This window comes from Dermochelys coriacea, chromosome 9, assembly GCF_009764565.3.
Source record: "Dermochelys coriacea isolate rDerCor1 chromosome 9, rDerCor1.pri.v4, whole genome shotgun sequence".
Lineage (NCBI taxonomy): Eukaryota > Metazoa > Chordata > Testudines > Dermochelyidae > Dermochelys > Dermochelys coriacea.
In genome coordinates, this window is record NC_050076.1 from 1,025,077 (window position 1) to 1,042,498 (window position 17,422).

Consider the following 17,422-nt stretch of genomic DNA (forward strand, 5'->3'; position numbering starts at 1 on the left):
CTGATCCTGGAGAAGAGACATCCTCCAAGCCAGAGCTATGGCAGCTATCAATGCCTCAGTAACCAGGCACCATAACCCTGGTTTCATTGGGGGAAAAGCTAAAAGGATTCCAATACCGCCACCAGCACCATTGGCAGACATTGGCACCAGCTCCAGGGCAGAGAGCTCTGGCAGCATGCCATCCACTTCAGGTGCCAAGGAACATACCCGCACTGAGTGCAAGCTCAGCATACAGTGTGCTTGTCCCCAGAAGGACTCAAAGTGTTCTTTCAAAGGCAAGTCTTCCAAATCCTGCTTGTCATTGAGGGATGGGAGCAAGGCCCTGGTGAAGAAGGTTTGCGAGACTGAGGTACCAGCACCAATGTTGATGCAGACACCTGCCCTGGTACAGACCATCAAGCCCTTCCAGTACCAAGATATACTTTCAAAGAACTGCCTTTGCCCCTTGTTTTGATAGCAGAACTGACAGTGGTGGTGCAAGTTTTCTGGACCTGCACCCAATGGCACCACTGTTACCAGAAATGTACTTTGTTCTGTGGAGGTGGTGCTTACATAATGTCCATCGAATGAAGACACGACTATCATAGAAGAGATTCTATATATCCATTAATTCATCTCTAGAACCAATCATTTTCCTTTTTTCATTTTGAAGAACTCGAGTTACCAAGACATTTAACTTGTGTCTCAGTTATGAAACAGCCTCTGCAGCTCTACTCAACTGAGACTAATCAGCAGTACACATCCATCCAGGGAGGAGAGTTGAGGAGAGATTAAAGAGGGACTTGGAAGCCATTTTGGGAGAGCTAGCCTTGGCAACAGGATGAAAGCTGGGTGAGGTGGTAATAATGGGACCTACGAATGTACCCTAATTGTGAGCTTAATTATGAAGAGTGAGTGAAAGTTCATAAAAGACACAATAACCTACAACAGTAAATATTGTGGGGGAAAAGATGCAAAAGGGAGGTGGATTGAATTAATCCAAATGAAAAGTCCTACTGTTATAACTCAAAGACTATGTTAAGATCATGCCTGGTAAACAAGAGAAGTGGGGAAGAGAAATAATGGACCAAAACTGGTGCCTCAGAAATTAGGCCTACTTGATGGACAAAATAGCGAGAGGATGAGATATTTTGTTCATTATTCCCTTTTGGGGTCCTTTGAAAGAAAAAAAAGTTGTAAGGAGAATCAGGCTGTTGGAAAATCGCTGCCTCAAGGAGCTCAATCTGTTTAGCTTAACAAAGAGAAGACTTAGGCCAGAGTTACAGCACTGGCAGGTACAGCGCTGCTCTGAGAGCACTGAAGGGAAACTGCTGTTGTGTGTTCACACTGTCAGCTGCCTGTGCAATAGCATGTTCACACTTGCTGCACTTGCAGTGGTATTTGGAGCATTGCACTCTGGGGAGCTATCCCACAGAGCATGTCTTCCTCTTCTGCCGCTAAGAGTTGTGGGAAGGCTGATGGGGTTGCGGGGCATCCTGGTTCCTTTCCCAATGCCCCGTGATACATCGCTTCACATCCCAGCAATCCCAGTGCTTCCGTCCGCATTGGGCACCATCTTTCAACGGTTTGTGTACTGCGCGCCCTGCCTCTTCGGGCTGCAGGAATGGGTCCTGCACTGTTGACCAATATGCTGCTCGCTCTGACCAACATGTCACGAGTGGCAGTGGAGTTAATCCTTAAACTACAAAGGCAGGAGGACTGCGACATTGATCTCACCACACATAGTAGCTACGAGATTGCTTGTGGCATTCACGGAGGTGCTGACCACAGTGGAACGCTGCTTTTGGGCTCGGGAAATAAGCACTGAGTGGTGGGATCGCATTGTGATGCATGTCTGGGTTGACGAGCAGTGGCTGCAAAACTTATGCACGAGGAAAGCCACATTCATGAGACTGTGTGATGAGCTCGTCCCAGCCCTGTGGCACAAGGACACGAGAATGAAAGCTGCCCTGTCGCTGGAGAAGCATGTGGCGATTGCATTGTGGAAACTGGCTACTCCAGTCGCTAATCAGTTCGGAGTGGGAAAGTCAACTGTTGGATTCGTGTTGACGGAAGTGTGCTGGGCTATTAATCGCATCTTGCTCCGAAAGACCGTGACTCTGGGCAATGTGTGTGACATTGTGGATGGCTTTGCACAAATGGGCTTCCCTAACTGCAGAGGGGGCGGCAGATGGCACGCACATTCCAATTTTGCCACCAGACCACCTAGCCACTGAGTACATTAATCACAAGGGGTATTTCTCAATGGTTTTCCAGGCACTTATGGATCACCATGGGCATTTCACAGACATTAATGCAGGCTGGTCCAGAAAGGTGCATGATGCACGCATCTTTTGGAACGCTGGCCTGTTCAGGAAGTTGCAAGCAGGGACTTTCTTCCTTGACTAGATCACTGTAAATGCCCATTGTGATCCTGGGAGACCCCGCCAACCCCTTAATGCCATAGCTTATGAAAGCATACACGGGGCAACTTGACAGCAGCAAGCAGTGGTTCAACAACAGGCTGAGCAAGTGCAGAATGACTGTGTGCTTTTGGCCATTTAAAGGCCCACTGGCGCTGCCTATATGGGAAGCTGGACCTGGCCGATGACAATATTCCTATGCTTATAGCTGCATGCTGTACGCTCCATAATATTTGTGGAGGGAAGGGTGAAAGCTTCACTCAGGGCTGGACCGCAGAGGCTCAGTGCCTGGAGGCTGAGTTTGAACAGCCAGAGATCAGGGCTATTAGAGGGGTGCAGCGCAGGGCCATAAGGTTCAGGGATGCCTTGAGGCAGCAATTTGAAGCTGAAAGCCACTAATATTTGTTACTATGCTCAGGAGTGCAGTGCTTGTAATGCTAGGAGGTGATTGTGATTGGTGCAGACGATGCAATATGAAGGTTTAAGATAATTGTCTGTTGCTTTGCAGGGCTCTGTTTGATTTCAGTTAATAGAATAAAGATTGCTTTCAAACCAACACAATTCTTTTATTAAAAAACAACAGCCGGAGAGAGTCAAACAAAAAAACACATCAGCACTGAGGGGGATAGGGGAATGGAAGGTCCCAGGAGAAGGTGAGGTCCCGGGACAACTAAAGATTTGTGTATGTCCAGGGATCATATCCAACCTTCTCTTTTGGAGTACAATGCAGCAGGTACTGTACTTCAGCAGGGCCAAAGGTGTTGAGTGCAGTGGGTACTGGAAGTCCACAGGGCTGGACTGTGATGGGGCAGGAGTGGAGTGCCATGGGTACAGGCGGGAACCAGGAGGTCGAGAAAAGTGTATTGGTGGTGTCCGGTGGGAGCATGGGAAAGAGTTTTGGGATAGCGGCTGCAGGGGAAGGCGGATGCAGAGCTGCGTAGTTTGCAGAGCTAGTATCACCTGGTGTGTGTCCGCTTGGTGCTCCATAACATTTAAGAGCCACTCTGTGGCTTTATTCTGGCGTGCAGCATTCTCCTTTCGATCCCTCTTCTCGTTGTCCCGCCACTCCTACAATTCCTGTTTCTTGGCCATGGAGAGCATCATAATGTTATGCAGAAAGTTGTCCTTAGTTCTCTTTCTAATTCTGCGCAGCCGTTCAGCCGACGGTAACAAATAGGGAGGCTGGGCTCCCAAGGTCATCGCTGTGAAGCCAAAATGCAACAGTTTACAGAAGCAGTATTCTTTGCAATACACAGAACACTGATTCAGTGATTTAAAACAGCCACTATTCACATACCTGTCACTAACTGGCTGACCCCAGGCAAGCACGCATGAGCCACAAGACCCCCAAAATGGTGAGTAGCCGCAGGGGCAGGGTAAATCACTCTTCCTGGACCCTGCTCTACATTGGGCACATGGCTCTTGCGGAGAGCCAGCACTGTATGAGGGGGCCTGAAAATCATTCTTGTCCCCACACTTTCCACAGGATATGATCATTATGGAAGATATCTCGCTGCTGAGGGTGAGCAGGGAATCAAGGAAGGGTCTTCTCCAAGACTGTGGCTTCTGCTCTGGCCCCTATGTGGCTTGCCTGTGTGCAGCAATGGCCTTCCCCCTGCCCCCTCAGTGCTCCTCCCTCGACAGCACAGTGGCATGGAAAAGTTACCATTATTGGAGCAAGAAACAAAGCAGCTCTGCCAAAGAACTTGCAGCAGCGGATTGCCCAGTATCTCCATGAGAGTTTCCTGGAGATTTGAAGCAGATTCCCGTGAAGTGAGGGAGTCAATCAACAGCCTGTTCTGCCGCTCAGACTAGACATGTGGTGGTATGCGCATCACACAGACACAAGTCTGCTTTCTGAAACCTCCTGCCCCCAACAACTCGCTTCAGCGATTCCCAAAATCAAATCCACTTTCCAGGGGCCTCCTCTCCTGTTTGAACTTTGCCAGGATCTGACAGCAGTGACTAGCTAGCCTCCTCCAGGGTAGAAAAGAGCTCCTGGCTGCATGCATCTCTGACCTCCGAGTCGTCCTCTGCCTCTGGGTCCCTGTGCCCCTCCACATCGTCGTCCAAGATTTCCTCCTCCTGGCTCGGTCCACTCGACTGGCACAGGTATCTCAGTGGCCTTTGCAGTGGAGGTGGGGTCGCTGCCGAGTATTGTGTCCAGCTCTTTGTAGAACCGTCAGCTTGTGGGCGCAGCACTAGAGCGTACGTTTGCCTCCCGCGCCTTGTGGTAGGCGTTCCACAGCTCCTTCACTTTGACCCTGCACTGCAGTGTGTCCCCGTCATGGCCCCTTTCTGTCATGCATCATGAAATCTGTTCATAGGTATCATAATTCCTACAGATGAAGCGCAGCTGGAACTGGACAGCCTGCTCTTCCCCAATGTTGATGAGGTCCAGCAGCTCAGCATTGCTCCAAGCGGGGGATCGCTTGATGCATGGAGCTGGCATGGCCACCTGGAAAGATGTGCTGAGATCACTGCACGCACCACCGAGCAAACAGGAAGAGGATTTTCAAAATTCCAAAGGAATTTACGGGGTTGGGATGACTATTGGTCAGCCTGAGGGCAGTGCCATAGAGTTCAATTTGATGAACAGGGGTGAAAACAGGCATTGTGGGACACCTCTCAGAAGCCAATTGCAGCACTGTAATCCACCACGGTGTCTATGCTGGCCCCGCGCGCTCCAGTCCCAACGCAGAAAGCTGTACGCCTCTCGTCAGGGTGGTTTTTTTTACAGTGCTGCAACTGTGCAGTTTCTGCGCACTAAGTGGCTTGGCAGTGTGTGTGCCTCGGGAGTTACAGAGTAGAAAGCTGCTTTGCTGTGCAGAAACCTGCCAGTGTAGACAGATGTCATGTTTTTCCAGCCAGAACGGATTTCCTCCAAGTGCAAGCTGGTGGCTGTGCTGGAAAAAAAGATTTGTAGCCTGGAAGGACAAAGTACAGACATGTCAGAGCATCAGAGAGGTTAAGGAGTACTTGGACAACCTGATTCAGAAAGCATCACAACCCCAGGTTCAAGAAAGAAAGGAACCAGCCACTAAGGAAGCCGAGTGTGGAGACCAGAGAGGATGGTGGGCAGTTTACCACCAGGCGCAAGACGACCAGGTGGCATTCCGCACTGCTAGCGGCAGATGTGGATGAGCAGGCGACAACCACCAGACAGAACAGGACCAGGAGGAATTACCCATAGATAGAAGTGTACAATCATTATCAAGTTCTTAGCATGGAAACTGAAGATAATTATCGCTGACGAACTGATTGATCTAATGGAATAGAGAGTTGTATGGGACCTGGATGGCTACAAAGCCCAACCCAAAAGCCAAGCAAGTGCGCCCACAAAGAGATTTCCAACCATCCAATAATGACAGGTTTCAGAGTAGCAGCCGTGTTAGTCTGTATTCGCAAAAAGAAAAGGAGTACCCGTGGCACCTTAGAGACTAACAAATTTATTAGAGCATAAGCTTTCGTGAGCTACAGCTCACTTCATCGGATGCATTAAATCTCTCCTCTGTTTTTTCCACCAAATGCATCCGATGAAGTGAGCTGTAGCTCACGAAAGCTTATGCTCTAATAAATTTGTTAGTCTCTAAGGTGCCACAAGTACTCCTTTTCTTTTTGCCAACCATCCAAGGAGGACAGACAATCTTTCTTGGGAATTCTGTCAGAATGGTCGAACCAAAGGCCCATCTAGCCCAGTATCCGGTCTTCCGACAGTGGCTGGTGCTAGGTGCTTCAGAGGAAACGAACAGAAGAGGCAATCATCCAGTGATCCATCCCCTCTTCCAGTCCCAGTTTCTGTCTGTCAGAGGCCAGGGACACCCAGAGCATGAGATTGCATCCTTGACCATCTTGGTTAAAAGCCATTGATAGACCTATCCTCCATTAATTTATATAGTTCTTTTTTGAACTCTGTTATAGTTTTGGCCTCCACAACATCTCCTGGCAACGAGGTCCACAGGTTGATAGTGCATTGTGTGAAAATATACTTCCTTGTGTTTGTTCTAAACCTTCTGCTGATTAATTTCATTGTGTGATCTTGTTCTTCTGTTATGTGAAAGGGTAAATAACATTTCCCTATTGGCTTTATCCACACCATTCATATTCCTCCCTCTCAGGTATCTCTTTTCCCTGCTGAACAGTGCCAGTCTATTTAATCTGCCTTCCCATAGAAGCTGGGAGAGCAAATGTAAAGGAAAAAATGTGAATGATGATATGGAACTGTTTAAGAATACATTACTAATTGCCCAAAATGCCATAACTGAGAGAGAAGGCTCAACTGGTATTAAAAAAACAACCTTATAGGGGAAATAAAAGCAGCTATTTAAAAAAAAAGGAGAAATTGATAGCTATAAATATCAGAAGCTAAAATTATGCACCATGACACAAGAAGGGCTAGTAAAGTTAAGGACAGTGAAGAGTTTTCAAAGTGTATTAGGAACAAAAGGAATCCTAACACGAGTATGGTATTGATCTATTACTACAATTATTCCTGTGGTACTCCACAGAAAAGGCCCCCACCCCCGCACGATTTCTTTGCTTCCCTGCAGGAAATGACATGAAAATTCTGTCTATTTGTAACAACACTTTGTACAGTTGTAGCTTTCAGAGTAGCAGCCGTGTTAGTCTGTATTCGCAAAAAGAAAAGGAGTACTTGTGGCACCTTAGAGACTAACAAATTTATTAGAGCATAAGCTTTCGTGAGCTACAGCTCACTTCATCGGATGCATTTGGTGGAAAAAACAGAGGAGAGATTTATATACACACACAGAGAACATGAAACAATGGGTTTATCATACACACTGTAAGGAGAGTGATCACTTAAGATAAGCCATCAGCAGCGGGGGGGGGGGGGGGAGGAGGAAAACCTTTCATGGTGACAAGCAAGGTAGGCTAATTCCAGCTCTTAACAAGAATATCAGAGGAACAGTGGGGGGTGGGGTGGGAGGGAGAAATACCATGGGGAAATAGTTTTACTTTGTGTAATGACTCATCCATTCCCAGTCTCTATTCAAGCCTAAGTTAATTGTATCCAGTTTGCAAATTAATTCCAATTCAGCAGTCTCTCGTTGGAGTCTGTTTTTGAAGCTTTTTTGTTGAAGTATAGCCAAACCTATCCTGAAGGACGAGCCCTCGCTCTCTCAGATCTTGGGAGACAGACCAGTCCTTGCTTAGAGACAGCCCCCCAATCTGAAGCAAATACTCACCAGCAACCACACACCACACAACAGAACCACTAACCCAGGAACCTATCCTTGCAACAAAGCCCGTTGCCAACTCTCTAAGGTGCCACAAGTACTCCTTTTCTTTTTGCTTCTTTCATGCTTACGAAAGTAGTTCATGGGTAAGAATCCCCTGAATTCAAAGGTTCTAAGTATGAGTCAGGACTATGTGCAAAGGTCAGGACTGTAACTGAGATCTGTCTTGTGGTTTTTGTCTTGCACCACTGCTGCTGTTTGCGGGGTGTAGGGTAACACACCTGTATAGGGCTGGTTACTGTGTCATGTTATTGCACCACCACAGTAGGATTGTTAACTTTGGTTGGATGAATTCCTGGAAATTTCATCACCACAATCTTTAATTCAAGATTAATCTTTAATTGCTGGAGACTCCAGAACAATCCTGGAGGACTGTCAACCCTATACCCCAGCAACCTCTCTTGGGGGCCAACTGCAGTGAATTGCAGGTACCCAACTTCCTAGTTAGCTGGCATGGCTTTCTCCTAAAGGACTGGTTTTTAAATGAACTGGTATTAGGAGCGTACCACAAGATGTGGCTATAGCTAGGGTTGCCCGATAGCAACTGTGAAAAAACAGGCCCGGGGCTGGGGGGTAACAGGCGCCTATATAAGAAAAGGTTCCCCCCAAACGGGACTGCCCTACAAAGACGGGACATCTGGTCACCCTAGCGATGGCAGACACCCAGGCTGCCCACGCGGGCGCCTTCCTGCGTGATACGGGCCTTTCTCTGAGGGGCAGGGGCAGGCTCGGCCGGCACAGCGGTCAGCTCATCCCCGGCTGCCCGGCTCCCTTCCAGCAGCGGGGTGCCGGCCGCCTGGGGACCTCAGCCGGCAGGCCCAGGTCGCTCGCACGTGGCCGCAGAGCCTGCCCCTGGGCTTCCCACCCGTCGCCGGGCCGGGCTCGGGGGCCAGGCGGGGCCTTGCGGCGGGGAGTTCCGCAGGCCCGGCGGCTGGCGCAGGCGCTCTACCGCTCAAGCGGGGAGGTTCATCTCCGCCCCGTCCACGTCGGCTCAAGCGGCGCGGAGTCGCCGCCCCATGACGAGGAGTCCCGCTCCAGCCCCTGGTCCTTCTTCGGTGGCTGCAAAGCCCCGCCTACTGCTCTTCCCCTCTGTGGTTGGTCGACCTAACTGTCAGTCAGCGGTAGAAGACGATGCTTTTTCTTCCTCCATTGGCTTGCGTGGTTGTCATTCCCCGAGAAAGGGCGGCATAAGGAAGTAGCTCCCTGTCGCGTTTCTTGATTGGCTATCGCTTCCCGCGTGTCACTGCTGTAGGGAGGGCGTAGAAAAATCGCCTCATGCTGCGTTTGGTGATTGGCTAAATCACCGGCTCAGCTCCTGATATGGTTGGATAATCTGGTTGTCACTCACGCTAGTAGGCTGAGCAGCAGGGAGCCCCGCCTCTATCCCCCCAGACTTGGCCTAGCCTTTGTGATTCGCTCTCCGATTGGCTGGCTGGGTTGTCAGTCCCTTCAACGGGGCCGGCGGAGCAGCCACGGCCGCGGCCGCCCCGCGCCACCATGAGCCCCGCCCCGCCCCGCGCCTAGTCCCGCCCCGGGGTCGCTGCCCGTCGCCGCGCGATGAAGGTGGCCGTGGACTTCGAGGAGTGTCTGAAGGACTCGCCGCGCTTCAGGTGAGGAGCGGGGGGCTGGTCCCGGGGCGGGGCTCCCCGGGCGCCGCCTGAGCCCGCGCAGCGCCCCTTCGGGGCGGCTCCGAGCCCGCGGGCGGGGGGCGGCGGCGGCCGCGGTCCTCCCTCCAGCCGCGCCTCCATGTCCTCGCGCGGGGCGTCCCGTGGCTCGCGGCAGCGGCGCGTGGGGGGCCGCCCTGCTGGGGAGACCCGCCCGTGCCGCCGGGCTGGGGAGCCCCCGGGACCCGCGTGCTGCAGGGGCCGCGCGGCTTGCCACGGGCCGGCAGGGTGCGGGGCGGCGGCGGCGGCGGCTTGTCCAAGCGTCTCCCAGGCGTGTCTGCGGCCCCGTAACCTCGTGTGTCGGAGCTGAGCGCCTTCTCCTCGCGGGGTTGAGACCGGTACATGGATTTGTTGTGTTGCCGGGAACTGCGAAGTGTTGTGAGGGGTCGTTAAGGTTTGCAAAGTGCTTTGAGAGCCTAAGCGCGAGGAGGTGCAGTAGAGTTGGGAAGTTTTTACTTTTTGTGTTCGTTTTGAGACCTTTCTGCGCCCCCTCTTAAAACACAAAGCTACCAAGGAACTGGACACACCGCTCTCTCGATACGTTTAACTAACTTACACCGAATGAAGAAGTTGCCCTGCGGAGAGACCCTGGAGCAGGGCGTGTCTTGTGAGAACCGAATTGGGACAAGAAGCTTTATAGGGGGTAGCAAAGACTAACTGGATAAAAGTCTAGATTTAGTTTTCAAGTGCAAGTATTATTAAGATCCTGCTTGCATACTCTGAAAAAATTAAAAACACAAACCATATTTAAACTTAAGTCAGAGGTTGGTTGAACAGATTCTGTTGATGTGACTCATTTTCTTCGTTTATAACTGGGGGATAACTTCCTTTCTAATATGTGAAACAAATACAGGGCAACAGAACCAAAGTCTTAGTTTGAATTTTAAAAAGAAGCAGCAAATTTAAAGTACATGGAAATAATCTGCTGTGGGTGACAGTTGCAGATCTTAGTAAATAGTCAAATGAAAAATGTAGTCTGCTGTTCCAGTTTTATGTAACTGTAGCAGCCTTTTAGAAAATTTGATTAAAATATCAGACTGAAACAATGTACAAATGAGCCCATAAAAAGCAGGTAACAGGTCCTTATATATACTGCAGAATTGCTTGCCTAATAGGATATTTTAGCTAATGTCACGTGGATGAACAATTCTCAGATCAGTCACTTTGGGAAAGGAATATGTTCTAGCCCTGCAGACTCTACTCGGGGACTAAAAGTTATTTTATCTTTAGCTAAGAATGTTAACCAGCAAACATTTTAATTGTACAATTTTTCTTACCCCTAACATCTGTACTGTACTTCACAAACTAGTCCGTACCCATGGTATTCTATTCAAAACTGCCAGAAACTAGAATTCACAACAGCAGTTTCAGTCTAGCAGTAAACCTGGCCTGTGATGAATGAGTATAGCTCAGAGACATCTAAGTGATTTGCATACTTATAATGTATTAGGTAAGACATGTAAAACAAAAATAACACCCGTGCCCTAGTTGGCTGGTGGAGAAAGTGGCTTGCATGAAGGATTGTCAATTTGAATTTACCACTTTTTAGAAAGAAAAGCCTCTATAGTCATTGGAATAATTAATGCACTGTAATGTGAGCTCACAAAAAACACTTTAGTATTTTTATAGATCGAATTCACCTAGAATATTACTTAACTGTTGTTCAAGAGCTTTTGTAAATGTGTCATGTATTACAAATTTTACAAATTCAGACTCCGGGAAGGAAAGTGAGACCGGAAAAATCTTCAAATACTGTGAACAATCATGAAACTGACAAAAACTATGAAGTTTCACGGTGCTGCTTAGGAGACTGATAAATTGCTGCAGAAGAACCAAAAAGAGCAAAAACAACCAAGGAGTACTTGTGGCACCTTAGAGACTAACAATTAGTCTCTAAGGTGCCACAAGTACTTCTCGGTTTTTTTGCTGATACATACTAACATGGCTACCACTCTAAAATAGAGCAGTAGGTTAGATTAGCAGAAACTCCCTCCAGCTTCCTCAAAGCAGACCATAGACACTGGGACTGGGAAGTGGGGCAAACAATGAAAGCTTTCTCTCTTCTTTTAAAGCCTGAGAAGGTAGTAAGTTTTTTAATTAATCTGATATCTGCAAGTCAGAGTCTGATAAAAAGGTGGAGCAACTTGTCAGGGTCTGAGGACAGCAGGCTGGTAAGAATCCCAGCTGTCTGTGGGTGGGTACTTGAGTGTCTTAGGAGGGCAGTGCTCATGGATCTTGCTGCTGCTGGTAATTGTCTGAAGTGGTGTTAGTAACACAGGTAATTTATTTTAACTCTTCTCTTTAAACACAAAGATGAGCAGTTATAAGAATTGGTAATTGTCATATGCAGAACATCTGCTCTAACTAGGAGCAAATTACAGGTTTCAGAGTAGCAGCCGTGTTAGTCGGTATTCGCAAAAAGAAAAGGAGGACTTGTGGCACCTTAGAGACTAACACATTTATTTGAGCATAAGCTTTCGTGAGCTACAGCTCACTTCATCGGATGCATTTGGACAAATGCATCCGATGAAGTGAGCTGTAGCTCACGAAAGTTTATGCTCTAATAAATTTGTTAGTCTCTAAGGTGCCACAAGTACTCCTTTTCTTTTTAGGAGCAAATTAGAATGTGCAATTGACTAATTTTACCTTTAGAGTTAGGAAATCTTTTAAAAATATCTAATGGTAACAATCAGATGCATTTATTTTCTAGCCAGTTATCCCTCCCTCTCTCCTTTTTTAAAAAAAATTAAACCAAACCAAAAAACTCGTGTTTTGGCTTATTGTTGCTATCTAGTAACCCTCAGTTTTCCTAATTTTTTTTCTTGAGCATTTATAGAGGTAACACTAAATATTGGTTTCTCTTTTACATTATAATATTTTACAAATATTCCTTTACAGATGACTTTAAAAGAAAATAAAAACCAAATCTGAGTCCTTATGAGTATTCTTATCCTTTGTATTACTGTTCCAGCAGCGTGCTTACATACTGCTATTATCATAACAAAAATCCATACCATTCAAGCTCAGTTGTATACTAGTTTTTCTCTCCCATATTGAGTTTTATCAAATTTATTTTATTTCTGGATTTATAAAATGTGCCTATCACACAGTGTGCTCTTAATAAATTGTAAATTTTTTAAACTACTGTCAAAGTAAACAGATGCCAACCCCAAAATAGATCCCTATTTCCTGAAAACACCTGACTAAATGTTGATGGTGATTTGCAGGTTTAAGCATGAAAAGTGTGAGATTTCCAAAGCACTTAGAAAAGGTGAGTAAATATTGTTTATTCCCATTTTACAGGTGAGATGACTGGGGTACAGAGAGAAAATATAACTTGACCAGAATCACATGATGATCGCTGGCAGTTAGGAACAGAACCCAGACTGTCTCATTCCCAGCTGTGCTAACTGCATTAGACCTTGCAAGTTCACGGACTCTGTCTACCAGCATAATGGAGGGAGGAAATTCCAGAGTTGAGGGCCCTCATTGATGATGCCTGGCTTCCAGTTCCCTAGTGTTCAGATTCAGGGACTGTGACCTAAAGTGTGGCCCATCCTAACTTCATCTGTCATGATATCACATAGGTTGTGAGGCAGTGTTTCCAGTAATGAAGAACAAACCACACTGAGCTTTATACATCAAAATAAACTGCTTGAATGGCCACAAGCAGCAAGGAAGGAGCCAGTGAAGTCTTGGAGAACTGGTCTCATGTGCTGTTTGTGGTTCTCCATAGAATACTGGCCCAAGTTCAAGATCCTCATTCTAATCTTTACACCTCTCCATGGGCTGGGATCAAGCTGTCTGAAGCACCACCCAACTATCTGTAACCAAACCTTCCATGACAACCGCATTTCTCAGGAACAGCGTAGCGGTCTAGAACAAGAATAAGACTGAGAGCTGGAGACAAAGCTTGTTTAGTGGTTGGTCCCACAATTGTAGAACTCCCTTGGACACATCAGGATGTTTACATATCTCTGTCTTCAGACTCATTTTATAACATCCTTACTTTCCCTGAGAAATTAAATAAACCCCAATAACTCCAATTATCCCTCACTATCATGGAACAAGAAGAGAGAAAGACTACCCCTCCATTTTATTGGAACCCTTAAGGTTTGTGCATGCTTTGCTGAGTAAGTGTTACCTTTTCTCATACCTTCTCTTTTTGTCTCTTAATGATACTTGATGTGTCATGTTAAAAATAGACTGTAAACTCTTTGGGGCAAAGATGTCCCTTTACTCTTTTTCTGTGAGGAACTGAAAAACAATACCCTATATAAAGCATGAACGTAGGCCAGAGGCTTCCTTCAGTAGCATTTGCAGTAGTTTACTGCATCGTAATGGTTTAGGTGTTCACACATTTTTCATTCTGCTTGGTTCATAGGCAATGTTTCATTTAATCAGTTGCAGAATGCTGTTTGAACTTTGCACTTAAACAGTGCAAGCGACTTAGTGGCTTTCAGGTTCCAAGCTCTGTGCTCCATCAGGAACTATGAACTTTCTCAAATCCTCTCCCAAAAAGATGGAAATAATATTTACAGCTTTTTTTGTTGTGGCATAATATTTTGTTGATGGTGACTTGATCAGTCCTGCCACCATATTAAAAACCAGTAGTTCTGTTAATTGTAATGTTGTTGTTTGAGAAATATGAATGCATGGTTAGATAACTTTTTCTGTCCCCTAAATTTATTTTTGTCTTAATTGGAGCATGAAATGGTCACTTACCCTTTTGCCATTGCAGGACTAGATTACTGCACTTTTTTTTAACAGGCTTGCTTGAAAATACCTTGCATAAATGGGATAGTCTTGCCTATTACTCTAGAACTTCTTTTGGCAAATGTTCTGGGGACTTCAGAATTTTTTCCTCAGTGCTCTGAAACCAAAGTTTAGTTTAGTTGATGAGTTCCTCTGACCAAAATATCTGTTAGTTTGAAATCCAGGTGATTGTAAGAAAGCAAGCTGTCAAGCTTCTGTGCTGAACTGGGTTTTTTTTTATGTTGTTGCCTTGATTGATTACATGAGTTGTACAGGTGCCATTAAAGTGGACAGTTCAATCCCTTGCATATGTTCTAAGTGTGTAATATAAAATTCTTATGTATTCTTGATTCAAAAAGTGTGTTTGTGAAGAGAAAATGAGAATGTCAGAAGAATCCTCAGATTGGAATACAATGCTGTTAACATTAAATGACACAATACAGTACAGAAATGAGCAAGTATTTCTTAAAATTAGCTTGCATTTTTATATCAGTTGTGTGAAAAGCAGATGTTTGGATATGGATTACTATGGTAGTAATACAAGAGGAAACTGGATGTGTTATACATCCTTGTGCTCAGCTTACTCAAATAACTGGTTTGCATAAGTGAATATTTAAATGTTGGTCTTAAACTACCAATGACAAATATAAATAACTTACATGGACAGTATTAAACTTAGAGAATTGTATCTTTTAACAGTGTACCTGGGAGTGAATAGGAAAAATTCTATGAGCTGAACTTGCTTTTCTGTAACTGTTCTCTCATGTAATGGGTAGGGTTGGGTATTTTTGGTTACTCGTTCAGAGTAAAACTGAGCTGGAGTGCCCCTCCTCCCACCGGGCATTCAGGCCAGGCTGTTGGTCCTGGGGCGGTGAGGCTTTAGCTGTGAACCTCGCGTGGGAATGACAGCCAGCGGGTATTGTAAGTAACACAGTGTTTACATGGACACTGCATTGCCCTAAGTACATCGACCTAAGCACGATATCTCTCACAGACATGGAGTTCATAGGTCGGTGTAGTGGGTAACTTACATCAGCAGGAGCAACGTTGCAATGTAGACATAGAATTAGGTCGATGTAAACTTCCTTATGTCAATCTAACTCTGTAGTGTAGACCGGGTTATAGTAATCTTTCACTTTGGTGGTTCTTCGAGTCCTTGCTTATGTCTATTCCATTCTAGGTATTGGAGACTTTTGCCTAAGCGGTATCTGTAGGGTGGGATTCAGCATCCCTTTGAGTGCCGCGCTCATGCATCAGTATATTAGGTGCCGCGGACTCAACACCCTCTCTGTTCCTTCTTACTGTCTGTTGATGGTTGGTTGGAGTACCTTGTCTTGCAGATGGCAAGAGCATTAGTGATTTTTTTTACAGCTTTTGTTATCTTCTTTTGTATACTTAGTTAGCTGTTAAGTGTTAGATTAGTTGGCAGTTAGTCTCCACTGGGATTTCGTCCTGGAGCAGGGCATGGCCCGCTCTCCTAACTTCAAACCCATGCTCGTTGTGCAGCAGGCCGATGCATATCAGTGACTCCCCACAACAGCTGTTTGAAGTGTTTGGGGGAAACTCGTAGAAAGGACAAGCGTCAAATCTGTAAAAGCATTCAACCTAGAACCCAAAAGGAACAGGATAGCCACTTGAAGGCCCTCCTCATGGAGGCTTCATTTTGTCCTGCATCAGAGCCCTCCCACTCGGCCCCATGCTGAGTACTTTGGCTTCTGTGTGGAGTGCTCCGCCTGGCACCGTTCCCCCTCACCAGTGCCTAAGTGGCACTGGAAGGGAAAGGGGCTTTGAGCAAAGGACCGATGTCAGGCCATGTGACTGCCCTGGGGCTTCACTGGTGTACTGTAGAGCTCGGACCTCCCCAGCCCAACCATTGATCTGCCTCCGGGGAGTGGCAGGAGACCCTGGTCTCTCCCAAGACCCTCATTGTCTGGAGTGGCCCTGGTGGCTAAAGAATAAGTAGGCTGACTGGCACCACAGGCACTGCATCAGGTGGCAGACTTGGCTAAGACCCTGACATCTAAGAGCCAGCTGATCATGGGACTGCCTCATAGGGCAGTGGAGCACCTTGGTCACCGGGCTCCATCTCTGCGGCCGTGGAGCCCAGCACCGTATCCTAGGTCTCCGACTAGAAGGCAGAGGTCCTTGTCGCACTCTCCACCTACAAGACGCAGGACATCGGACTCTCGGTGCCGGTCCCCATACTACCGGTATCGGCAAGCTTCCCATCAGAGATCGCCGTGGCCCAGGTCACCTTTGCCTAGATAGTTTCCCAGTCATTGGTCCCCACCCAGGCAGGGCTGCTCCTGGTCATGGCACCAGTCCCCTTTCCCTGGTACCATTTGAGCAGGAGTTGTCCCCGGATGAAGCGGTGGTGGATCCCTCCCAGACGGGCAGTCCTCTGACGACTTCAGTGTGCACCAGACCCCCCTCAAAAGGGTGGTTGCTAACTTGAATCTACCGACTGGGGAGGTTGCGGAGGAGTCTAATTACCTATTTAACCTTATAACCTCATCCACTCCAGCCCTGGTCATGCTGCCTGTGAACCCAGGGGTCCTTAAAATTGTCAAATCACTGTGGCAAACCCCCTCTTCCATTCTGTCGACTTCTAAGAAGGTGGCAAAGAAATATTACGTCCCTACGAAAGGGTTTGAATACCTCTACACGCACCCTCCAGCAACGTCACTGGTTGTGTACTCTGTGAACAAATGGGACAGGTAGGGCCACATTAGTGACACACCAAAGAACAAAGATGCCAAGAGACCTGATTTATTTGGCAGAAATATTTATTCAACAGTCGGCCTACAAATCCGGGTGTCTAATCACCAGGCACTGATAGGCAGGTACAGTTTTAACATGTGAGATTCCCTTAACAAATTCAAAGAGGCCATCCCACAGAATTGAGCCCAGGAGTTCGTCACTTTGGTGGACGAGGGTACCGCAGTGGCAAGGGGAGCCCTACAAATGGCCTTGGATGCTGCTGACTCAGAGGCCAGGATGGTTGCCTCTGTGGTGGCCATGAGGTGCAGCTCCTGGTTGCAGTCTTCCGGGTTCTCCCAGGAGATGCAGGCCACTATTCAGGACCTCCCGTTTGAGAGGGTGGTGCTCTTTTCCAAGCTCAGGGCCTTAAAGACTCCTGCTCCACCCTCTGCTCCTTGGGCCTTCACACTCCTCAGCAGGCCAGGAAGCCGTTCTGTCTTCTGCCCCCGCAGTCTAGGTCCTGGGGAACTCCCCGATTGGGTTCCTACAGGAGAAAGGAAAGAGACAAGGGGTCTAAATGGCAACACCATCATCTTCCCACTTGTTTGCTCAGCCTGACCCTCCCAGAAAGCAGGGAGGCCAG

General features: G+C 47.2%; 1 protein-coding gene across 2 annotated transcripts in view; it reads left to right on the top strand.

Annotated features, from left to right (window-relative positions):
* The first annotated feature begins 9,035 nt into the window (after positions 1-9,035).
* Positions 9,036-17,422, top strand: part of ACAP2 (ArfGAP with coiled-coil, ankyrin repeat and PH domains 2) — a 119,686-nt gene continuing 111,299 nt past the window's right edge. The window contains exon 1 of one of the 2 annotated variants that reach the window (XM_038415405.2): positions 9,036-9,270. In XM_038415405.2, the coding sequence (XP_038271333.1) occupies positions 9,218-9,270 (53 nt within the window). In that variant the 5' untranslated portion in view covers positions 9,036-9,217. The remainder of the gene's footprint in view (positions 9,271-17,422) is intronic. The other variant, XM_038415404.2, reaches the window with a different exon arrangement.